This window comes from Entelurus aequoreus, linkage group LG21 (genome assembly GCF_033978785.1).
Source record: "Entelurus aequoreus isolate RoL-2023_Sb linkage group LG21, RoL_Eaeq_v1.1, whole genome shotgun sequence".
Lineage (NCBI taxonomy): Eukaryota > Metazoa > Chordata > Actinopteri > Syngnathiformes > Syngnathidae > Entelurus > Entelurus aequoreus.
The window spans coordinates 37,035,990-37,062,614 of record NC_084751.1 but is presented as its reverse complement, the minus strand read 5'-3'; the positions used below and the strand labels follow the sequence as shown (position 1 = coordinate 37,062,614).

The 26,625-nt window shown below is 38.9% G+C and overlaps 1 protein-coding gene across 2 annotated transcripts in view; it reads left to right on the top strand.

Annotated features, from left to right (window-relative positions):
• The window catches only part of c6 (complement component 6), a 71,919-nt gene that overhangs the window by 5,449 nt on the left and 39,845 nt on the right, over positions 1-26,625 (top strand). The window contains exons 3-8 of one of the 2 annotated variants that reach the window (XM_062031610.1): positions 3,257-3,405; positions 5,547-5,685; positions 9,156-9,174; positions 23,217-23,326; positions 23,442-23,598; positions 23,704-23,848. In XM_062031610.1, the coding sequence (XP_061887594.1) occupies positions 3,257-3,405; positions 5,547-5,685; positions 9,156-9,174; positions 23,217-23,326; positions 23,442-23,598; positions 23,704-23,848 (719 nt within the window). Of the gene's footprint in view, positions 1-3,256; positions 3,406-5,546; positions 5,686-9,155; positions 9,175-15,501; positions 15,660-23,149; positions 23,327-23,441; positions 23,599-23,703; positions 23,849-26,625 lie in introns of those variants that run through there. The other variant, XM_062031609.1, reaches the window with a different exon arrangement.

Below are 26,625 nucleotides of genomic sequence, written 5' to 3'. Positions count from 1 at the left end.
AAGAAAGTGTTTGCACGAGAGGTAAAACCTGTTGGAATTATGCCGTTTGTGATCATAAGATTGGGAATAAAAGTTAAAAAAAATATGCGTCAGACTTCGTGTGACTTCTTCTGAGGGCTACAATACATCATATTATTTTGATTTGTTTCACTTACAAAAAAACTAATTTTCAAGGTGTGGCAGCTATGATATCGCCATGGCAGAGCACCACATTCAGCATTCAGTTCCATTCAGGGGAAACCCTGACCTTATAGAAAGGAGTTCCAAAGCAATATTGTCCTCTATTTTCACTTCCTACCGTATATACTGTATGTACCGGGTTATACGTTTGTCCAATATTGTATTATATATTAAATACCAAGGGGGTATTTGAAGCAGCACAGACCTGACAATTACCAGTATGACACCATGGGAATGTCAGAAGAAATTGCTGTTGTATTGATCCGAGGATACAATAGGACCAATGTTGTCTGTGCTACATTAGCTCCACATGACATCGGTTCTTTATGCCATCAATACTGTACCACTTGCTTGTAATAGGGATACTGCTCATTTTTACATTGATTCTGATTGGCATTCGATACCAAGTAAATGCAGGGAATGTGTCACCAAGACTGATACATTTTTCATGCAAATGCTTCAAGATGATTTTGCCCTTAATTTGTTGATCATGATTATATTAACAATTAAACTCAGGAAAATTAATTTGATGTATCATTCATTACCTTTCTGCCTCAAGTGGAGGAGTTCATGTATCTCGGGGTCTTGTTCACCAGTGAGGGAAGAATGGAATGCGAGTTTGACAGACGGAAAGGTGCAGCGTCTGTTATGTGTACAGAGGGAAGGAGACGGCACAGACAGGAGTGATGGCGTATAAGCTCTATTTATTTATATATATAACCATATATATATATAAATAACCAATAATACTATTAATAAACTAGAGAATGGAGTGTGACTAAGTCAAAAGGGTGTGCATGTGTGCGACTATGTGTGTGAGTTAACTGTTGTGTGTTACCGGAGTGTTGAGCAAGAGGCGGAAGTCCCGGAGGGGAAAAGCTGGCTCGAAGGTCCGTGAGACAGGCAGGTAGTCGGGGGCGATAGCGAGGCGTCAGTGTCCGTGTATAGGCGGGAGGTCGAGATCCAAGAAGCAGCCAGAGAACAAGAGGGAATACGGGGAGACGAGACGCACAGCTCGTGACGTGAGGAACGAAGGCAGGCTGCAGAGAGGCAACAAGGAGGACACGAGACAATGAACACGACGAGGTAGAAAACACAGAGAACAAAGAGTGCGCATAGAGCTTGACAATTAGGCTTACTGTACTGAATAGGTAGCTACGTTCTGGCACGGGATAGCAGGTTGTGCAGGCTTATGAAGGCAGGTCCTCTAATCAGTGACAGGTGGGCTGATTGCTGGCGATTGATTGCAGCTGCTTGCTGCAGCCGGACTGACATGCGCCTGGCGCACTCTCGAAGATGCGCCCAGCGCAGCGCACACATGAATGCTTAAGTTAAAGTTAAAGTACCAATGATTGTCACACACACGCACACTAGGTGTGGCGAAATTATTCTCTGCATTTGACCCATCACCCTTAGTCACCCCCTGGGAGGTGAGGAGAGCAGTGAGCAGCAGCGGTGGCCGTGCCCGGGAGTAATTTTTTGTGATTTAACCCCCAATTACGACCCTTGATGCTGAGTGCCAAGCAGGGGGGTAATGGGTGCCATTTTTACAGTCTTTGGTAAGACTGGGCCGGGGTTTGAACTCACAACTTACCGTTCTCAGAGCGGACAATCTAACCACAAGGCCACTAGGCACTGACATTGGTTGCGCTCGGGCCGTGACAGCGTCGGCAGTGATGCAGTCACTGTACCGGTCTGTTGTGGTTTACCGGTCAGTCTATGTTTCTACCCTCACCTATGGTCACCAGCTTTGGGTAATAACCAAAATGACAAAAGCGGCAAAAATTAGTTTCCTCCGCAGGATGTCTGGGATCCCTCAGAGATAGGGTGAGGAGCTTGGTCACCCGGGAGAGGCTCAAGCATCTACCACGATGCCTCCTGGACGCCTCCCTGGTGAGGTGTTTCAGGCATGCCCAGCCGGGACGAGGCCTCGGGGCAGACTTAGGACACGCTGGAGGGACTATGTCCTGCAGCTGGCCTGGGAACGCCTCGGTCTACCCCCGGTGGAACGAGAAGACGTGGCCGGGGACAGGGACGTTTGGGCAACTTTGCTTAGACTGCTGCCCCGCTATAATTTTCTGTATAATTTCTTTGGACATAAGAGCGTACATTTGGGTAATATGCTTCTACATCTTGTTTTTCTTACCCACTCGGCAATGGTGATCACATATTTTTTTGCAGAAATTGACGGATACTGATCAGTGACCGATCGATTTGCCCTTCTCAAGTTGAAACGCTCAATACTGACAGTCTGGAGTTTTACCGCAGTTCGTCACTAACACCGGTAATGGTTACACCCCTACTAGCGATATTTGGTAAATGGTGTGTATTTATAGAGAGCTTTAATATACCTGCGCGATACCAAAAGCGCTTTACATCATACGTTACATTCACACAGTAATGCCGGAACCAGGCACTAACCACGACCCATCAGTAGTAAGGTGGGCGAAGGGTTTTGCCCTAGGACACAACGCTAAAAGCTGGATTCGAAACCAGGAACCCTCAAGTTGCTCTTGCATCTGAGCATCCCATTTTTGGACCCATCCTCCCACCCATAGTGCTTGCATTAATGCACAATCTTTGATCACCCTGGGATTAGAATATTAAAAATCAGTATACTTTTCTGTATAATTTCTTTGGACATAAGGGTGTAAATTTGGGTAATATGTTTGTGGAGGGAGGTGTAGTCAGCGCTGCCTGCAGGAGAAAAAGTCACCACCTCTGTCCATGGTGCTGAGGACAGTGCACCATCAGACTGGGGCGTGGCAGTGTTGACGGCGAGACACAGCTGGCAGGTGATTAGATTTCACAGGTGGTACGTGTTCATCTAATCATCTGTTGTCTTTAACAGTAAGCGGCCGGGAGCAGGAAAGGAGAGAGGATACGGACGGGACTGAAAAGTCACGTTCTAATAGGAGAGAAAACTTTTGTTGAAAAAACATTAACATTAAAAACTTGTTGAACCTGCACGCTTGGCTCCGGTGCCGTGTCTAACAGTAGGACCGCTAGGAAGCGACTTCCACAATGTTTTTCTTACCCACTTTAATACCCTATCCTTGGTCTTTCCGCTTTGCAGTCCAGAAGACGGAGAGATCCACCCAGAGATCTGTCGGCTCTTCATCCAGCTGCAGTGCTGCTTGGAAATGTTCATCACTGAGATGCTGAAGTCAATGTGCCTGCTGGGGGTGCTGCAGCTTCACAGAAAAAGTACCATCGTCATACAAGGCAACAGTACAGTACAGTATATGCAAAAAAAGGTTACAAAAGAGACCATAGAACTTTGTTAAAGGTTTCATATTAAGATGTGTACATTTAAAACATTTCCTTGTGGTCTACATAACATGTAATGGTGGTTCTTTGGTCAAAATGTTGCATAGATTACGTTTTACAGACCATCTTCAAGCCGCTCCTTAGGACAGACCTGGGCAAATTAAGGCCTAAGGCCCGCATGCAACCTGTTGAGCTTTTCAATCTGGCCCGCCGGACATTCCCAAATATATATTTTTAGATCTTTAAGATGGAAACTGTAGCTGCCATTATGATGTGCAGTGATGTTTTCAAATCGTGAACTATAAAAAGTATTTCAATGGTTGGAATCTGCGCTTTTGCATGATATACTAGTTACTATGGTAATCTAAGTCACAGCAGCTCAGACGAGGCACCAAGCAGTGTGGGTGGGGAGCGTTTCCACAGAGTGTTTCCAGAGCGGCCAGCCTGAAATGCGGGTGTCAGGGACAGACACGGAAGCATTTTTGTTTTTGTTTCGCTTGATTGTAAAATATGTCAATCGAGAGGGGGTGTGACATTCATATGTTGTCAATATTCAGTGTTTTATCGTCCATAGTTAATATTGTAAATCCACATTCTTTATTTTCATGTACATTCTGGGTGTCTCATTCAGTAAAAAATTGTTTAATTCCATTCTGTTTTTAAGGCGGTGTGTCATAACGTTTTTAGCATTCAATTAGACATTATTGTGAGGTTTTGTATTAATGTTCCTAAAATCAGATATACCAGCAAAGAAACTCAAAACAAGGCATGAACTGGTGTGGACAGTTCATGACAGAAACCTTTCAGACAGATTTTCAAATGTAAAAAATGTTTAGTTTTTTTCATCATCCTATTAGCAAATATGCGCAAGTAATGCTTAGTTTTGAAATCCTACTAAAACACGTAAATTCTAGGGGTGTCAAAGTTAACAGATCACAAAAAAAATTTTGATTCATTAATATACAAAACCCAAAACAGTGAAGAGTTGGCACGTTGTGTAAATCGTAAATAAAAACAGAATACAATGATTTGCAAATCCTTTTCAACTTATATTCAATTGAATAGACTGTAAAGACAAGATATTTAACGTTCAAATTGGTAAACGTTGTTATTTTTTGCAAATATTAGCTCATTTGGAATTTGATGCCTGCAACATGTTCACAAACAAGGATGGGGCGATGGCTACCACTTTGTGAACAAATGCATAAGCAAATTGTCGAACAGTTTAAGAACAACATTTCTCAACAAGCTATTGCAAGGAATTTAGGGATTCCACCATCTACGGTCCGTAATATCATCAAAAGGTTCAGAGAATCTGGAGAAATCACTGCACGTAAGCGATGATATTACGGACCTTCGATCCCTCAGGCGGTACTGCATCAAAAACTGACATCAGTGTGTAAAGGATATCCCCACATGGGCTCAGGAACACTTCAGAAAACCACTGTCAGTAACTACAGTTGGTCGCTACATCTGTAAGTGCAAGTAAAAACTGTACTATGCAAAACCAAAGCCCTTTATCAACAACACCCAGAAACGCCGCCGGCTTCGCTGGGCCCGAGCTCATCTAAGATGGACTGATGCAAAGTGGAAAAGTGTTCTGTGGTCTGACGAGTCCACGTTTGAAATAGTTTTTGGAAACTGTGGATGTTGTGTCCTCCTGACCAAAGAGGAAAAGAACCTTCCAGATTGTTTGATAGGTGCCTAAGTTCAAAAGCCAGCATCTGTGATGGTATGGGGGTGCATTAGTGCCCAAGGCATGGGATTTACACAATGTGCCAACTTCACTCGTTTTGGGTTTGGTGATTTTAAAGCAATACTGCCTAAAATAGACGTCTGTCACTACTGTATTGCAGTTATAATAATCCATAATGCTGGTTACAGAGAACACACAACAACCTTGCTCATTAAATCAAATATATTGAAGTTCACAAAAACAAGAAATTCTCAGGCGCCAAAATGAAGCACAAAGCAAACAAACATTAAATATACAATTATTGCAGACATCTGCAATAATTTGTGGGACAATATATGATCCCGCCCTAGTATCCATCCTTATTTCTACTGACATTTTCTTCATATTACAATTATTTCAGGAACTGACTCAGAACCAAAGATGGACTTTAGAGTTGATGAAAGTTCGGATGCTCCCATCCTGGAAGATCGTTCCTCCTCTCCTATCGATTACCATCATGAGCCGTGGCTGGTGGGAGTCCATATTGAAAACATAGAGAGGTACATTTGTCTAAGCGGCTTTTTTGCTGGTGTTATAAGATGTTTGTTATACCCAATGACCCTGTTTTTAACCTAGAATCTGCTCAATACACTTGTCTTTTATATCTTGGCAGAGATATGCAGGAGATGAGAAACCTGCTCAGCAAACTCAGGGACACAATGCCTTTGCCACTGAAAAATCAAGGTGTGTAATATTTGCGACGAAAAACCTTATTTACAACTACCGCTGCTGCAGCACATCTGCAGAAAACACTTCAAACGTGTTCAAGTAGCAGTTGACAGGCCACGCCTTTTTACCAAGTCAGCCGGGATAGGCTCCAGCGCCCTGAACAGGATAAACAGTTGAATGAATGAATTCAAATAGTAGTTAATGGCACCACAAAGAAAAATTCAGTTAATTTTTAATTTATGAAATATAGAATCATAACCAAATACACATCCTCGATACAGAAAAGAGGTTATAATCAGGTTGGACTTTTTTTAAGCAGAAAAAACCCCCATCCATGTATAGTCATTGGTCATACATATAATATTATATAATACAAGCTATCTTCAGTTTTCCTTAAAATACTATTACTTTTACCTTTATTTATGGCAGTTTTTAGCAGTTTTCCTTAAAATACTATTACTTTTGTGAATTTGTGAATTATATTTATATAGGGCTTTTCTCTAGTGACTCAAAGCGCTTTACATAGTGAAATCCAATATCTAAGTTACATTTTAACCAGTGTGGGTGACACTGGGAGCAGGTGGGTAAAGTGTCTTGCTCAAGGACACAACGGCAGTGACTAGGATGGCGGAAGCGGGGATCGAACCTGGAACCCTCAAGTTGCTGGCACGGCCACTCTACCAACCGAGCTGTACCGCCCCTTTAATTATGGCGGTTTTTAGCAGTTTTCCTTAAAAACACTATTACTTTTACCTTTAATTATGGCAGTTTTTAGCAGTTTTCCTTAAAACATTATTATTTTTACCTTTAATTAAGGCGGTTTTTAGCAGTTTTCCTTAAAACACTATTAGTTTTACCTTTAATTATGGCGGTTTTTAGCAGTTTTCCTTAAAACACTATTACTTTTACCTTTATTTATGGCAGTTTTTAGCATTTTTCCTTAAAACACAGTTACTTTTACCTTTATTTATGGCAGTTTTTAGCAGTTTTCCTTAAAATACTATTACTTTTACCTTTAATTATGGCGGTTTTTAGCAGTTTTCCTTAAAACACTATTACTTTTACCTTTAATTATGGCGATTTTTAGCAGTTTGCTTAAAATACTATTACTTTTACCTTTAATTATGGCGGTTTTTAGCAGTTTTCCTTAAAACACTATTACTTTTACCTTTAATTATGGCGGTTTTTAGCAGTTTTCCTTAAAACACTATTACTTTTACCTTTATTTATGGCAGTTTTTGGCAGTTTTCCTTAAAACAGTGTTACTTTTACCTTTATTTATGGCAGTTTTTAGCAGTTTTCCTTAAAACACTAATACTTTTACCTTTAATTATGGCGGTTTTTAGCAGTTTTCCTTAAAACACTATTACTTATACCTTTAATTATGGTGATTTTTAGCAGTTTCCTTAAAATACTATTACTTTTACCTTTATTTATGGCAGTTTTTAGCAGTTTTCCTTAAAACACTATTACTTTTACCTTTAATTAAGGCGGTTTTTAGCAGTTTTCCTTAAAACACTATTACTTTTACCTTTATTTATGGCGGTTTTTAGCAGTTTTCCTTAAAACACTATCACTTTTCCCTTTATTTATGGCAGTTTTTAGCAGTTTTCCTTAAAACACTATTACTTTTACCTTTATTTATGGCAGTTTTTTGCAGTTTTCCTTAAAACACTATTACTTTTACCTTTATTTATGGCAGTTTTTAGCAGTGTCTATTGCTTCCAAACTGTAGCAAAGGAGTCCAGAGTGCCATTTCGTTGCGTAGCTCGTTTTTATTGGCTCTCGGCATAGTCTAAAAATATGTATATATAATTTATTAGTAATGATGTGTATTATCGATATAACACCAATTTGCTTCGTCGCCTATTACACAAAGGTAAAATTTCCAAAGTTTTGTTCAGATAGCTTAGAATCCCTCGTCTATTCACTGTTTGGTATTCGCTCTCCTGCAAATTTGTGCATTTAGTTTCTCTGTTTTAAATTAAGTTAAATGGCTATCTCTGCTGTGGGGGAAAAAAATTGTGATGTACCTCTCCAACCAAAAGAGGGCGCCGTCTCATAAGTCAATTGACTCAATGTTACACTAGCAGCTATTATATTATCTGAAGGAGGTTCATTCTCCTTTGTTTTGTATACAAAAGCCATTTATTACAATAAATTGTTTGACTTCTTTCGAAATGTCTTTAGTTAGCTTGGTTTTGCAGAAAGACCAGTGAAGTTGGTAGTTGTGTAAAAGGTAAATAAAAACAGAATACAATGATTTGCAAATCCTTTTCAACCTATATTCAATTGAATAGACTGCGATGACAAGATACTTAACGTTCGAACTGCAAATATTAGCTCATTTGGAATTTGATGCCTGCAACATGTTTCAAAAAAGCTGGCACAAGTGGCAAAAAAGACTGAGAAATTTGAGGAATGCTTATCAAACACTTATTAGGAAAATCCCACAGGTGAACAGACTAATTGGGAACAGGTGGGTGCCATGCTTGGGTATAAAAGCAGCTTCCATGAAATGCTCAGTCATTCACAAACAAGGATGGGGCGAGGGTCACCACTTTGTGAACAAATGCGTGAGCAAATTGTCGAACAGTTTAAGAACATTTTCCAACAAGCTATTGCAAAGAATTTGGGGATTTCACCATCTACGGTTCGTAATATCATCAAAAGGTTCAGAGAATCTGGAGAAATCACTGCCGAAAACCAACATTGAATGCCCGTGACCTTCGATCCCTCAGGCGGTACTGCATCAAAAAGCGACATCAGTGTGTAAAGGATATCACCACATGGGCTCAGGAACACTTCAGAAAACCACTGTCAGTAACTACAGTTTGTCACTACATCTGTAAGTGCAAGTTAAAACTCTACTATGCGAAGCGACAGACATTTATCAACAACACCCAGAAACGCCGCCGGCTTCGCTGGGTCCGAGCTCATCTAAGATGGACTGATGCAAAGTGGAAAAGTGTTCTGTGATCTGACGAGTCCACATTTCAAATTGTTTTTAGAAACTGTGGATGTCATGTCCTCCGGAACAAAGAGGAAAAGAACCATCCGGATTGTTATAGGCGCAAAGTTCAAAGCCAGCATCTGTGATGGTATGGGGGTGTTTTAGTGCCCAAGGCATGGGTAACTTACACATCTGTGATGGCACCATTAATGCTGAAAGGTACATACAGGTTTTGGTAGCAACATATGTTGCCATCCAAGCAACGTTATCATGGACGCCCCTGCTTATTTCAGCAAGACAATGCCAAGGTAATGATTATTTGCAAAAAAAATAAATGTAGTTTCTCAGTTCAAACATTAAATATCTTGTCTTTGCAGACTATTCAATTTAATATAATTTGAAAAGGATTTGCAAATCATTGTATTCTGTTTTTATTTACAAATTACACAACAAGCCAACTTCACTGGTTTTGGGTTTTGTATTATATACAACAAATATTAACGTGGGAAAAGTAGTTATATGTGCCTGGAGGGCCAGGTTTAGCAACGTACTCTCGCACAAATATATGTATTTTTGCAGTAGCTCACACAAGTGGGCTCCTTACATGTCAACACACATTTTATGGCAGTATATATCTTTTCAAAGGGACAATACTGTAAAAAATGAACATAAAAGAATCCAATCATTGGAAACGTCCAAGCCGTAATCAGAGTCTTACACCAGCCTATTGAATCAGGGGCACACAGATTGCACTTGAGAACATTCCGGGATATTGTTTTGTGGCCATTTATTGCTTTTCTTCTTACAGATGACAGCAGCCTACTGAACCTGACTCCGCACCCGCTGGTGCGACAGCGGAAGAGACGCTTCCCGGGACTCTGCTGCATGGTGTCTGGTTAACATTCACAATGTACTGTACATCAATGCATCGGCTTTGTTTTTTTTTTCCTCTCGCTTTACACAATCGTTCACCACGACCGCAGACATTTAGCTCGTATTTATTTATAAGCGGCGGTGCTTCTCGATACAAGCTATACCCTCCAAGACACTGTTCAGTTTCAGTTTATGTTCGAACATGCATACAATACACTGTTTCTTGGGGGGATTAGAAAGGTCAGTTTATCTTTGCATTAATCACCCTGTTATTAGCGTATATACTGTATATATAATTAAACTGTATATATTTGGGCTATGCACAAGCATTATCAGATTTTTCTCGTTTCACTGTGCCGGTGGTCTATGTGTCACGTTACACACACAAGTACAAATACTGTGTGTTCCACAGCAGTTACCCTCTGTGGACACAACAGCGCGTCAGTGTCACGTCGAATACTCAAAAGCGGGAATTCAATTTTAACGTCCGTCAAGTCCAAGTGTTTTTCCTTTGTAGTCGTTGTGTCCGTCTTTGTTTTGGCTCCTGTAGTGTTGATGCATGGTTGTAATCGCTCACTTGGTCTCTCCAGTGCTTTACTATTGACTATGACATGTCTCAAGCTGCAAGATTTACGAGCATGACATTTAGTTTGAACAATCTCTACTGGTGACTCTTCCATCAGCAGTCAATCACTTTTTTTTTTTTAAATCAACTTTTCCCAGTGAAAAAAAAAACAAAAAAAAGACTTGTTGGTGTCTAGTCTTCTCCCCCGGGCTCCTTATAGTGGCCACTGTGTATATTTCCGTCAGAAAGTAGGTTGAACACAATTGAACATAAATCTATTCACACTCAATGTAAATGCAATGTTTTGTGTGGTCATCTGTGAAGGTTGATTGTATTAGGGACTTTTTATTTTCACGCGTAATAACATCATTTTGTCACGGCATGTATCGTTCACTTAGTGTGTCAGGTAATGTAGAGAAGCAACGGCTATGTATGTACAGGTTAGGACATTTTATATTGTGAATAAAGTTTTATATACAGTTAAGAAAGCATTTAATTGTCTTTAAGTGTTGTTGCGTCCGACCAGTCTACCTCTCAGGGAATTAAAGATGACATATATGCAGAGTAAGAAGGACCACCAAGACAGAATAGGAATATTATCATGTTTTACTGAAGCTTCAGGAGACCAGCCCACATCAATACAGTCATACCGTCATCTCGGGATGGTCTTAACATTCAAACAGGAAGAGACAACTTCTTGAATACGCAAACAGCCCCCACCCTCTCCAGAAAGGAATACAGGCTCATTGTTCTACTACAGATAAGATATAAGGGAGTACTCCAACTCCTACATTGCAAGCCTTCAAGGTAACACACACAGTTTACTTGCGGACATATTCCTAAAAAAAAATTAGAAAAAGTACAAATGGAAAAACACTAGCGGATTTAAACATGACTATGAATAAAGAAAGAACTCTTAAACATATATGCATTCTCCACAGTATATAACAAGTGCATTTTCGATCATTCTGGGGGAAAATATATATATATGTTTTTTTAAGGAGTTGATTAAATGTCCACAAGGGTAGTCAACATGTGTTTGTACTCTGGAACCAAGAGGAAAATAAAGTTCAAAAGCCAGCATCTGTGATGGTAAGGGGGTGTATTAGTGCCCAAGGCATGGGTAACATAACAGTAGCTCCTTTGTCTAACTTACACATCTGTGAAGGCACCATTAATGCTGAAAGGTACATACAGGTTTTGGAGCCACATATGTCGTCATCCAAGCAACGTTATCATGGACGCCCCTGCTTATTTCAGCAAGACTATGCCAAGCCACGTGTTACGATAGTTTCTCGTGTGCACGAGATACATGTCTAAAAAAAAAAAAAAATCCCCATGTCCCTTTAGGGGCTTCGTACATATTTATTCATGTTAGGTAATTTTCTGTTTTATATGGATGGATGGATATTAATAATATTTACACATTTGATAGAAAGTATATGCACTGATTGTGTCTCCATCCTTGCTCCCACATCAAGCCACTAGAGGGAGGCAAAGAAGAGCCATGATAAGCAAAGAAGTAAAGGAGCGTAAAGTTATTTTTTAGTGAAAATTGTAAATATTTTATGACTGATATTTGCAAATTTGATATTATACATTGTATACATATTCATTCAAGTTTGGTAACTTTCTGTTTTATATTAATAATATTTACACATTTTATAGAAAGCATACGCACTGATTGTGTCTCCAGCCTTGCTCCCACATCAAGCCACTAGAGGGAGACAAAGCAGAGCCAGGAAAAGCAAAGAAGGAAAGGAACGTAAAGTTATTTTTAGTGAAAATTGTAAATGTTTTATGACTGATATTTGCAAATTTTATATTATATTTTGTATACATATGTATTCATGTTAGGTAATTTTCTTTTTTATATGGATGGATATTAATAATATTTACACATTTGATAGAAAGTGAACGCACTGATTGTGTCTCCAGCCTTGCTCCCACATCAAGCCACTAGAGGGAGACAAAGCAGAGCCAGGAAAAGCAAAGAAGTAAAGGAGCGTAAAGTTATTTTTTAGTGAAAATTGTAAATATTTTATGACTGATATTTCAAATTTGATATTATACTTTGTATACATATTTATTCATGTTTGGTAATTTTCTGTTTTATATTAATAATATTTACACATTTGATAGAAAGTGATAGCACTGATTGTGTCTCCAGCCTTGCTCCCACATCCAGCCACTAGAGGGAGACAAAGCAGAGCCATGATAAGCAAAGAAGGAAATTAACGTAAAGTTATTTTTAGTGAAAATTGTAAATTTTTTATGACTGATATTTGCAAATTTGATATTATATTTTGTATACATATTTATTCATGTTAGGTAATTTTCTTTTTTTATATGGATGGATATTAATAATATTTACACATTAGATAGAAAGTGAACGCACTGATTGTGTCTCCAGCCTTGCTCCCACATCAAGCCACTAGAGGGAGACAAAGCAGAGCCAGGAAAAGCAAAGAAGTAAAGGAGCGTAAAGTTATTTTTTAGTGAAAATTGTAAATATTTTATGACTGATATTTGCAAATTTGATATTATACTTTGTATACATATTTATTCATGTTAGGTAATTTTTGGTTTTATATGGATGGATGGATATTAATAATATTTACACATTTGATAGAAAGTATACACATTGATTGTGTCTCCATCCTTGCTACCACCACAAGCCACTAGAGCAGGGGTGTCAAACGTACGGCCCGAGGGCCGGATCAGGCCCTCGAACAGGTTCTATCTGGCCCGCGGAATGAGTTTGCTAAGTATAAAAATTAACCTGAAGTTTTTGAATGAAAGAAACGGCTGTTCTAAATGTGTCCACTGGATGTCGCAATAGCAATTCTTTGTATCTTTGTTGATTACACTACATATGTACAAAATAAACCACATGATGTTAGTACATCAGTCGAGGAAAATGAGCAAACTACATAAATAATATACTGTAATTGGATTTTGATATAATTTTTTCATCTTGATAGATTAAAAATTAACACCAATGAGTTGACTGATGAACATTATCACATAATTTATTCAGAAATATAAATAACGACAAATAAAGTATATAAACTATTAACCGCAACAGGTAATTTGTAAAAAAAAACAACAACATTATGATTTGTACAATTTCAGAATGTGCTTGTTCTATTTTTAAACAATCTGAAGTTGTCTTTATTTTTAAGTTATCGTGCCGTGATTCTACCAGTCCGGCCCACTTGGGAGTAGATTTTGCTCCATGTGGCCCCCGATCTAAAATGAGTTTGACACCCCTGCACTAGAGGGAGACAAAGCAGAGCCAGGAAAAGCTAAGAAGGAAAGGAACGTAAAGTTATTTTTAGAGAAAATTGTAAATATTTTATGACTGATATTTGCAAATTTGATATTATACTTTGTATACATATTCATTCATGTTCGGTAATTTTCTGTTTTATATTAATAATATTTACACATTTGATTAAAAAGTATACGCACTGATTGTGTCTCCATCTTTGCTCCCACATACAGCCACTAGAGGGAGACAAAGCAGAGCCAGGAAAAGCAAGAAGTATAGGAATGTAACACTTTCAGTACTTCTAGGAGAAAATTACATTCATAACTCCGTTTTATTTTCTACTTTTACTGCAATTAATACTAAATTCCCTAATTTTAAATTGAATGAATTCCCATTTATTGGATGATATAATCTGAAACTGAATCATCTTCTTCTTCAGTCTTATTTATGTTTCTTAATTATATTGCAATAATCATCATTTTGTAACAATCTGGCATTACATTTCCAGTAGCTTTTATTTAGACAAAACTGCCCACATTACTACTAAGACCAACATGGGGCCAAAGAAGGAGCTAACAGCCAAGGAGAATGTGAGTGTCTGAATTTTTGACAGTGGAGATGTCTGCTGTAAAACAACAACAACAACAACACAAAATCATGCAACTGGTGGAGAGGGTGAAGTTCCTTTGCTTCTAGAACGGAGGTCTGCAATCTGCGGCTCTAGTGGCTACCTGAACCTTTTTCAAAAATGTTTGAAAATAGAAAAAGATGGGGGAAAAATATATTTTTGTTTTCATAGGGTGTCTGTAGGAGAAACTCCCTAATTGTTCGAAATCCCACTGTTTATATTAAACACGATTCTCTGATGAGAGTATTTGGCGAGCGGCCTTTTTGTCCTACTAAATTTGGCGGTCCTTGAACTCACCGTAGTTTGTTTACATGTATAACTTTCTTAAACGATGCCAGAGAACAACATATTTTATGCCACTCCTTCTTCGTCTCATTTTGTCCACCAATCTTTTTATGCTGTGCGTGAATGCACAAAGGTGAGCTTTGTTGATGTTATTGACTTGTGTGGAGTGCTTATCAGGCATATTTGGTCACTGCATGACTGCAAGCTAATCGATGCTAACATGCTATTTAGGCTAGCTTTATGTACGTATTGCATCATTATGCCTCACTTGTAGGTGTATTTGAGCTCATTTCATTGGATTAAAGGTGACTGTGGCAGTGCTCTACCGTGGGTTCCCCTGACCACCACACACTGGCACGGGAGCCCGGTATTCTGGATACAACACTGTTTTATTGTCATAAATGTGAGAGCCGTTTGCTTTCCAGCAAAATGTGTTTTCTTGCTCCGTGTCTTTCTCCCTCTCTGGCTCCCACTCCAACTCTCACTCCGTGTCTCGTCCCGGCTGCTGCTAATAAAGGCGACAGGTGATTAGATAACAAGGCCCACCTGGGCCATCCACTCATCTGCCTCTGTTTTCGAGGCCGGTCCTTGCACACCCCGTTCCACGGCAGGCCCGCAGGCCACGCCCCCCTCCACAGTGACTAAAAGGTGTTATTTCATGCCTCGAGAGCTGTCAATATGTTGAAACCCCTGTTTAGAATGTCTTGAATAGATTGTTTATGCTACAGCTATGCACATATTAAATGTATAATGAATTATTTCTACTTCACAGGAATTTGTTCACCACGGTCATGTCCAGAACCAATTAACAGCGATAAACGAGGAACGGCTGCACATTGAAATTATTTATGGAGTTTTGTGTTCCGAATGCCTTGAGCCGGATTGAGCAAATCTGGGTTTGAGTTATTTCAGCCCCCCCACCTCAGTGTGCAAAGCTGCCAAACCTCAACAAGAAACATCTGGAACACATCTCACGGACGGGAAACTCCGCAGTGTTTCTTCCCGTACTTCGGGGAGGACAGTCGGTTCATGTAACATTGTGTTCTGACTTTTGTTGTCAGGTTCAGCTAATTGTGATTTCTGAGAGGGAATCTTGGTCCAATAAACTATGATGTACTGGGAGAATTCCAGGGAAGGGTGTTTATATCTCAGTTAACACAAACCTCAGTTCAGATTTAGCTCTGCCTGCAGTGCAGACCACATCACATAGAGGTGTCATTGTGGGTGGTAAGTCTTTTTCTCCCAAACTATATTAATGCTTTGTGCTAGTGTCTCTATGCATTCATGTTTTGTCTTATTACTTTGTGTATTGTTACCTATATGTATAATTTAATCCAACATTTTTTTTAAAATACATGATTTTAATATGCAGTAAATACAATATTTGTATTTATTTGCATAGAGTATACATATTTCACTGTGGTGCATGTGGTTAGCACATCTGCTTTGCTGCCATGTGGGCCTGGGTTGGAATGTAAAGTGAATATATATTTATTATTAGTGCTGCACAATGATTAATGTTTTATAAATCAGAATGATAACACCTTTAAATTTGGATTAAAAGGTTATTAGATTTTCTATGATTAATCACATGAGTAAATTTGTTATTGTTGACAGCCCTAATATATATATATATATATATATATATATATATATATATATATATATATATATATATATATATATATATATATATATATATATATATATATATATATATATATATATATATAGTACAGGCCAAACGTTTTGGACACACCTTCTCATTCGATGGGTTTTTCTTTATTTTCATGACTATTTGCATTGTAGATTGTCACTGAAGGCATCAGAACTATGAATGAACACATGTGGAGTTATGTACTTAACAAAAAAAGGTGAAATAACTGACCACATTTTTTATATTCTAGTTTCTTCAAAAGAGCCACCCTTTGCTCCGATTACTGCTTTGCACACTCTTGGCATTCTCTCGATGAGCTTCAAGAGGTAGTCACCTGGAAGGGTTTTCACTTCACAGGTGCCATAGTTTTGATGCCTTCAGTGACAATCTGCAATGTAAATAGTCATGAAAATAAAGAAAACACATTGAAATGAGAAGGTCTGTCCAAACTTTTGGCCTGTATTTTATATATATATACATATATATATATATATATATATATATATATATATATATATATATATACATATATATATATATATATATATATATATACACATATATATATAGAGAGAGAGAGAGTCAAGGTTTCTGTGGTTTATCCTTTATACAGTGCTCAATACCGGTGTAGAGCGGGATATACGTTAGGTCAGGAAAAAACACAGAGACTATTTCATCCCTACAAGCCTGTTTTGCATGTTTCCCTGCTCTTGAGGGGATTTTCTGAAGGGCAGGGAAACCTGAGAAACAGGCTTGTAGGGATGAAATAGTCTCTGTGTTTTTGTCTATGTTTGGGCTAGTTCATCCCTACAATCCTCTTTCGCATGTTTCCCTGCTCTTCAGGGGATTTTCTGAAGAGCAGGGAAACCTGAGAAACAGGCTTGTAGGGATGAAATAGCCCAAACATAGACAGAAACACAGAGACTATTTCATCCCTACAAACCTGTTTCGCATGTTTCCCTGCTCTTGAGGGGATTTTCTGAAGAGCAGGGAAACCTGAGAAACAGGCTTGTAGGGATGAATTAGCCCAAACATAGACAACAACACAGAGACTATTTCATCCCTACAAGCCTGTTTCGCATGTTTCTCTGCTCTTCAGGGGATTTTCTGAAGAGCAGGGAAACCTGAGGAACAGGCTCTTGTCAAGCCTGTTTCACATGTTTCTCTGCTCCTCAGGGGATTTTCTGAAGAGCAGGGAAACCTGAGAAACAGGCTTGTAGGGATGAAATAGCCCAAACATAGACAAAAACACAGAGACTATTTCATCCCTACAAGCCTGTTTCGCATGTTTCCCTGCTCTTCAGGGGATTTTCTGAAGAGCAGGGAAACCTGAGAAACAGGCTTGTAGGGATGAAATAGCCTAAACATAGAGAAATAGACAAAAACACAGGGACTATTTCATCCCTACAAGCCTGTTTCGCATGTTTCACTGCTCTTCAGGGGATTTTCTGAAGGGCAGGGAAACCTGAGAGCAGGTAAACCTGAGAAACAGGCTTGTAGGGCTGAAATAACCTCTGTGTTTTTCCTGACCTAACACACACATAGGGTTAAACTTAAGGGTAACCCTAAAAGTCAAAAAAAATTTTTTGTATAAGGGTGAAATAACATGTACATTGTATTGATTCTGAAAATAAATAAAAAATCAACATGCTTGGATTTTTCAATGTGAGGCCCTTATTGGAAAATGTTTGGACATTAAATTGAACGTAACGGGACTGTTCAGATAGTCTTAGAAGACATTTTGCTAGCCAGGATGGTTTTGTCTGAGCCTAGAGCTGTTCTAGCTCATCTTGGAGGATGAACTGATGGTGCCTGCTAATGTGGTAGCATTAACCACCGGAGGATGGCAGTAATTCAAACCTAGATCTGTCCTAGCGGGGACAGCACAACGCATAAAACACTAGATAGGTCAGCTCTAGTGTGAGTCTCGAGTACAGTCTCTGAGCATGGACTGATTTCATTTCATTTTTATTTATCTCCTTCATTGATGTGCATCTTTGATAGACAATTATAACACAATTATTCAGTTACACCGTTACACACCAATGCCTGAGAAGGAGCAGGATGAAGAAAAATCTTATATTTTCCTGCCCCCTTCACATAATACGTAGTCTTACTTAATGATATGTGAACCAACAATTACATCCAAATATAACGAAAACAAAACAAAACAAAACAAAAAAAAACACAAGTGCAAAACTTCATGAAGTACAAACCGAACAAAAAAACAAAAGAAGTAATATACACCTCACGGGATGATACAAAACAAATACAAAACCAGGCAAAAAACAAGTAAATATAATAAATATAAAGCAAAAATGTAAACACTTATGGCTGTCCATATGATTTTATTGTTCTGTCTTTATATATTTTTTTCAATTGGAATATATTTTTACAATCTTTTATCTCATTGTAAAGAGAATTCCATAGTTTAACCCCCACCACTGATATACACATTTGTTTTAAAGTTGTCCTTGAATACTGATGTTGGAAATGACCTTTTCTTCTATGCTCTTCATTCTCAGAAGTGATGACAAACATTTTTTGTAAATTTGCTGGTAATGTTTTGCTTTTAGCCTTAAACATGACACATAATGTCTGTAACTTTACTAGCTCCTGTAATTTCAATAAACCTGAATTAACAAATAATATGTTAGTGTGTTCTAAGTAATCTACTTTATGAATAATCCTTATAGCTCTTTTCTGTAGTTCATACAATGCCTTTATGTTACTCTTATATGTGTTCCCCCACACTTCCACACAGTAGCTGATATATGGCAATATAAGTGCACAATACAATATACGCATTGCCCTATAATCTGACACATATTTTACCTTATTTAATATAAAAATACTCTTAGACATCTTTTTCCGCAGATGTGCAATATGAGATTTCCATGTCAGACCGTCATCCAGTATCACTCCTAAAAATCTAAGTTCAGAAACCCTTTCAATATCAATTCCATTTATTGACAATTTGATCGTTTCCTCCCTTCTCCTCTTACAAAAAATCATGAACTTTGTTTTTTCTACATTTAATGATAATTTATTGGCATCAAACCATCTCTTAAGTTGAATCATTTCCTGTTCAATAATTTTTGATAATGCTTTTAAGTCGTGTCCCGAACTATAAAAGTTGGTGTCGTCCGCAAATAATACAAATTTCAATAACTTTGATACCTCACATATATCATTAATATATAAAATAAACAATTTTGGTCCCAAAACCGAACCTTGTGGAATTCCACATTCAATCCTCATTTGTTCAGATGTATTACCCATAAAATCCACAAACTCTTGTCTATTATCTAAATAACTTCTTAGCCAGTCTAAAACTACTCCTCTCACACCAAATGAATACAACTTGGACAATAATATAGAATGATCTATAGCAGGGGTGTCAAAGTCATTTTAGATGGGGGGCCACACGGAGAAAAATCTACTCCCAAGTGGGCCGGACTGGTAAAATCACGGCACGATAACTTAAAAATAAAGACAACTTCAGGTTGTTTTCTTTGTTTAAAAATAGAACAAGCACAAATGTACAAATCATAATGTTGTTAGGTTTTTATTTTACACATACATGTTGCGGTTAATAATTTATTTGTCATTATCTATATTTTCTGAATAAATGATGTGATAATGTTCATCATTGGTGTTAATGTTCAATCTATCAAGATAAAAATAAGTATATCAAAATCAAATTACAGGATGTTATTTATGTAGTTTGATCACTTTCCTCGACTGATGTACTAATGTGGTTTATTTTGTACATATGTAGCATGATCTACAAAGATACAAATAATTGCTATTGTGACATCTAGTGGACACATTTAGAACAGCAGTTTCTTTCATTCAAACATTTCAGGTACATTTTTATACTTTGCAAACTCATCCCGCGGGCCGGATAAATCCTGTTCGCGGGCCTGATCCGGCCCTTGGGCCGTACGTTTGACACCCCTGATCTATAGTATCAAATGCTTTTTTAAGATCGATAAATACCCCTATAGTGTATTTCTTATTATCAGTTGCTGTTGCTATATCCTCAATTATATTCATTACAGCTGAAGCAGTGGATCTATTGGTCCGGAATCCATACTGGCTCTCACTCAACAGCATGTTCTTTTCAATAAAACTATCTAATTTTTTTACAAATATTTTTTCAATTATTTTAGAAAATTGTGACAGTAGTGACACTGGTCTGTAATTAGTGAATCTATGTTTATCTCCCGTTTTAAAGAGTGGAATTACCTTTGCTACCTTCATTTTATTTGGAAAGGTCCCTGTTTGAAAAGAAAGATTAAAAATATAACAAAGAGGTTTGATGATACAGTCAATAGTCTTTTTTTACAATTATCATGTCTATACCATCACTGTCTGTTGATGTCTTATTTTTCAGTTTTGTTACCACCGATACAATTTCATTTTCACTAACATCTCCTAGAACGGGGGTCGGCAACCCGCGGCTCTAGAGCCGCATGCGGCTCTTTAGCGCCGCCCTAGTGGCTCTCTGGAGCTTTTTCAAAATGTATGAAAAATGGAAAAAGATGAGGGGGGGGAAAAAAAAGTTTTGTTTTAGTATGGTTTCTGTAGGAGGACAAACATGACACAAACCTCCCTAATTGTTATAAAGCACACTGTTTATATTAAACATGCTTCACTGATTCGAGTATTTGGCGAGCGCCGTTTTGTCCTACTAATTTTGGCGGTCCTTGAACTCACCTTAGTTTGTTTACATGTATAACTTTCTCCGACTTCCTATGACGTGTTTTATGCCACTTCTTTTTCTGTCTCATTTTGTCCACCAAACTTTTAACGTTGTGCATGAAGGCACAAAGGTGAGTTTTGTTGATGTTATTGACTTGTGTGGAGTGCTAATCAGACATATTTGGTCACTGCATGACTCCAAGCTAATCGATGCTAACATGCTATTTAGGCTAGCGATATGTACATATTGCATCATTATGCCTCATTTGTAGCTATATTTGAGGTCATTTAGTTTCCTTTAAGTCCTCTTAATTCAATTTATATCCCATGACACACTATCTGTATGTAATATGGCTTTTAATTTTTTGCGGCTCCAGACAAATTTGTTTTTGTATTTTTGGTCCAATATGGCTCTTTCAACATTTTGGGTTGCCGACCCCTGTCCTAGAAGCATGGACTGTAGCACTTTGCTTCCCCCTCTCCATCCACTCTGTATATCTTTATGTTTTCCAATACTCTCTGCCAATTTGGGTCCAACATTCACAAAAAAAAGAATTGAATCCGTTTGCCACTTCATTCATATTTGTTATCATCTTATTATCCTCATTGATAAAATGGCTTGGTGGGTTTGTAGGCCCAGATGTTTTTCCTATTACCTTGTTCAGAATATTCCAAGTGATGCACCTCTTCAGGGGAGAGCATAAAGCACAAAGGACAGATCTAGTCTTCATCTAAAGTTGTCCCATCTGGTCTTTGAATGTGCACTAATGAAGCCTTCTTGGTTGAGAGAGCATAAAACACAAGATATGACAGCTTTAAAGTTTCTAGAGCTGTCAATGATGATGCCTTTTTGGATGAGAGGCCAAAATGTCTTCTAAGACAACCTGAACAGGCCAGTTGGGATAAAATACAAAACCCAAAACCAGTGAAGTTGGCACATTGTGTAAATCGTAAATAAAAACAGAATACAATGAAATCCTTTTCAACCTATATCCAATTGAATAGACTGCAAAGACAAGATACTTAATGTTCCAACTGGAAAACGTTGTTATTTTTATGCAAATATTAGTTCATTTGGAATTTGATGCCTGCAACATGTTTCAAAAAAGCTGACACAAGTAGCAAAAAAGACTGAGAAAGTTGAGGAATGCTCATCAAACACTTATTCGGAACATCTCACAGGTGAACAGGCTAATTGGGAACAGGTGGGTGCCATGATTGGGTATAAAAGCAGCTTCCGTGAAATGCTCAGTCATTCACAAACAAGGATGGGGCGAGGGTCACCACTTTGTGAACAAATGCGTGAGCAAATTGTCCAACAGTTTAAGAACAACATTTCTCAACAAGCTATTGCAAGGAATTTAGGGATTTCACCATCTAAGGTCTGTAATATCATCAAAAGGTTCAGAGAATCTGGAGAAATCACTGCACGTAAGCGATGATATTACGGACCTTCGATCCCTCAGGCGGTACTGCATCAAAAAGCGACATCAGTGTGTAAAGGATATCACCACATGGGCTCAGGAACACTTCAGAAAACCACTGTCAGTAAGTACAGCTGGTCGCTACATCTGTAAGTGCAAGTTAAAACTCTACTATGGAAAGTGAAAGCCAATTATCAACAACACCCAGAAACGCTGCCGGCTTAGCTGGGCCCGAGCTCATCTAAGATGGACTGATGCAAAGTGGAAAATAACATTCACAAACAAGGATGGGGCGATGGTCACCACTTTGTGAACAAATGCGTGAGCAAATTGTGTTGGCAGCCAAGCATCGTTATCATGGACGCCCCTGCTTATTTCAGCAAGACAATGCCAAGCCACGTGTTAAAACAGCGTGGCTTCATAGTAAAAGAGTGCGGGTACTAGACTGGCCTGCCTGTAGTCCAGACCTGTCTCCCATTGAAAATGTGTGGTGCATTATGAAGCCTAAAATACCACAACGGAGACCCCCGGACTGTTGAACAACTTAAGCTGTACATCAAGCAAGAATGGGAAGGAATTCCACCTGAAAAGCTTCAAAAATTGGTCTCCTCAGTTCCAAAACGTTTACTGAATGTTGTTAAAAGGAAAGGCCATGTAACACAGTGGTAAAAATGCCAACTTTTTTGCAATGTGTTGCTGCCATTAAATTCTAAGTTAATGATTATTTGCAAAAAAAAATTAAGTTTCTCAGTTCGAACATTAAATATCTTGTCTTTGCAGTCCATTCAATTGAATATAAGTTGAAAATAATTAGCAAATCATTTTATTCTGTTTTTATTTACGATTTACACAACAAGCCAACTTCACTGGTTTTGGGGTTTTGTATTTATTAGAGTTTTGTTTGAACAAAAACTACCATTTTTCTTCAGTTCTTCCAACTTTTGGGTTGGAATTGGCTCGATGGCTCGTCCCACTCGTTTATTTTGGCTGCTCCAGTTCCTAAACTTCATATCAGCCGGCCTGTCTTGTTTTTGCGATCGCTACCCTTGGAGCCCGTGGTCTGCCTGCTCGAGGACCTGCAACCACGGCACACAACACAGACACAGGTGAGACACAAACACACCACGACCCAATTACTTACATCAGGTTATTTTGAAGCGTTTAAAACCAAAATGTGATCAGAGGATTCCAGCAGCTGCTGAATGTGATTCGTTTTGACAGGGAGATTAAATATGACGACTATTACTGGAAGAGCAGCTGTCCTCAGCTGTGCGAGAGACATGATCGGCGCGCTTGTAATGTGCAGGCTTGTCCCATCAATTGTTTGCTGACGGAGTTCGGGCCCTGGTCGGACTGCTCCCCCTGTGCCAAGAAACAGGCGAGAAGAACTGCAAGCAAATAAAACAACTTGCATATTTGCTTTTTTTTTTAGAGTGAAATTCTGTCTATATCTTGCGATGAAGTGCTTCTATTGTCGTTATAGTTACGGACGAGGTCAGTCCAAACTCCATCCCAGTTCGGTGGTTCCCCTTGCAGTGTGGAGCTGACTGAGGAGAGGCCCTGTTATCCCTCCACAGAGTGCAAGCTGGCACCGATCGACTGCAGGGACAACTTCAAATGTGATAATGGTAGGCGTGGGTGCATTGTGTTGTAATTACAGTATACTCGATGTGTGGCTCATTGTGTAAATTCGTATATAAAAACAGAATACAATGATTTGCAAATCCTTTTCAAGTTATATTCTATTGGATATACTGCAAAGACAAGATATTTAATGTTCGAACTGAGAAACTATTTTTTTTTTTTATTGCAAATAATCATTAGCTTGGCATCGTCTTGCTGAAATAAGCAGGGGCGTCCATGAAAAAGGCGTTGCTTGGATGGCACCATATGTTGCTCCAAAACCTGTATGTAGCTTTCAGCATTAATGGCGCCTTCACAGATGTGTAAGTTACCCATGCCGTGGGGCACTAATACACCCCCATACCATCACAGATGCTGGCTTTTGAACTTTGCGCCTAAAACAGTCTCAATGGCTCTGTCCCGGAAGGAAAACACTGCGGGCACAAGGGAGAAGACAAGGGGCAAATCAAACACGGGGAAGAAAACACGGAGAGCAAAGAGCTAAGTTGCAAAGAGCCAACGATCTTTTACGGCAATGGACCCCAACCACCGGGCTGATTGGTACCGGGCGGAACAAGAAATAAAAAATTAAAAAATAATACAAAAATATATATATATATATATATTTTTTTAATTAAATCAACATAAAAAACACAATATATAGATTATATATCAATATAGATCAATACAGTCTGCTTTGATACAGTCCGTAAGCACACATGATTGTATTTCTTTATGGAAAAAACAAAAAACAAAAAAACAAACAAAAAAACGGTCCGTGGGACAAATTTTCAAGCGTTGACCGGTCCGCGCCTGCAAAAAGGTTGGGGACCACTGGCTTACGGGACATCAACAGAAGGTTATGTTCCGGCCACGGATAGCAGGTTGAGCAGGCTCTTGAAGGCAGGACCTCTCATTAGCACCAGGTGCGTAGATTGCCGGCGATTGATTGCAGCTGCTCGCTGACGCCGGTCTGACGCGAGCTTTGCGCGCTCTCAGACCTGCGCTCAGCGCAGCACGCAGATGAATGCGCACTGATGTGCGTCCGAGCCGTGACAACATCACTCAATTCTGGGAAAAAAAGTTCTGGAATCATCCTGTGATTTTTAATTTCTAAAGCTAACACTCGCATCAGATGAATTCTGTTCATTAGTCTGCAGTTAAAGGCCTACTGAAACCCACTACTACCGACCACGCAGTCTGATAGTTTATATATCAATGAGGAAATCTTACACAACACATGCCAATACGGCCGGGTTAACTTATAAAGTGCCATTTTAAATTTCCCGCGAAACTTCCGGTTGAAAACGTCTATGTATGATGACGTATGCGCGTGACGTCAATGGTTGAAACGGAAGTATTCGGACACCATTGTATCCAATACAAAAAGCTCTGTTTTCTTCGCAAAATTCCACAGTATTCTGGACATCTGTGTTGGTGAATATTTTGCAATTTGTTTAATGAACAATGAAGACTGCAAAGAAGAAAGCTGTAGGTGGGATTGGTGTATTAGCGGCTGGCTGCAGCAACACAACCAGGAGGACTTTGAGATGGATAGCAGACGCGCTATCCGACGCTAGCCGCCAACCGCATCGATGATCGGGTGAAGTCCTTCGTCGCTCCGTCGATCGCTGGAACGCAGGTGAGCACGGGTGTTGATGAGCAGATGAGGGCTGGCTGGCGTAGGTGGATAGCTAATGTTTTTAGCATAGTCCCGTGGCTAAGTTAGCTTCAATGGCGTCGTTAGCAACAGCATTGTTAAGCTTCGCCAGGCTGGAAAGCATTAACCGTGTAGTTACATGTCCATGGTTTAATAGTATTGTTGATTTTCTGTCTATCCTTCCAGTCAGGGGTTTATTTATTTTGTTTTTATCTGCAGTTAAGCCCGATGCTATCACGTTAGCTCCGTAGCTAAAGGGCTTCGCCGATATATTGTCGTGGAAATAAAAGTCACTGTGAATGTCCATTTCGCGTTCTCAACTCTCATTTTCAAGAGGATATAGTATCCGAGGTGGTTTAAAATACAAATCCGTGATCCACAATAGAAAAAGGAAAGAGTGTGGAATCCAATGAACCCTTGTACCTAAGTTACGGTCAGAGCGATACGTCCTGCACTGCACTCTAGTCCTTCACTCTCACGTTCCTCATCCACAAATATTTCATCCTGGCTCAAATTAATGGGGTAGTCGTCGCTTTCTCGGTCCGAATTGCTCTCGCTGCTGGTGTAAACAATGGGGAAATGTGAAGAGCCTTTCAACCTGCGACGTCACGCTACTTTCGGTACAGGCAAGGTTTTTTTTATTAGCGACCAAAAGTTGCGAACTTTATCGTCGATGTTCTCTACTAAATCCTTTCAGCAAAAATATGGCAATATCGCGAAATGATCAAGTATGACACATAGAATGGATCTGCTATCCCCGTTCAAATAAAAAAACATAATTTAAAAAGGAGTGTTCACATGTTGGAGAGCTGTTGCACCAGGTGGCTCGACATGAATCGTGACTCCAACACAAGAGATGTCAATTGAAAAAACTAAGGAGAGGATTATCAAAATTGTCAAAGAAGGTAAATCATCACGCGATGTTGCAAAAGATGTTGATTGTTCAGTCAGTGGTGTTTAAAGTCCTACTGAAATGACATTTTTTTAGTTAAACAGGGATAGCAGATCCATTTTATGTGTCATACTTGATCATTTCGCGATATTGCCATATTTTTGCTGAAAGGATTTAGTAGAGAACATCGACGATAAAGTTCGCAACTTTTGGTCGCTGATAAAAAAAGC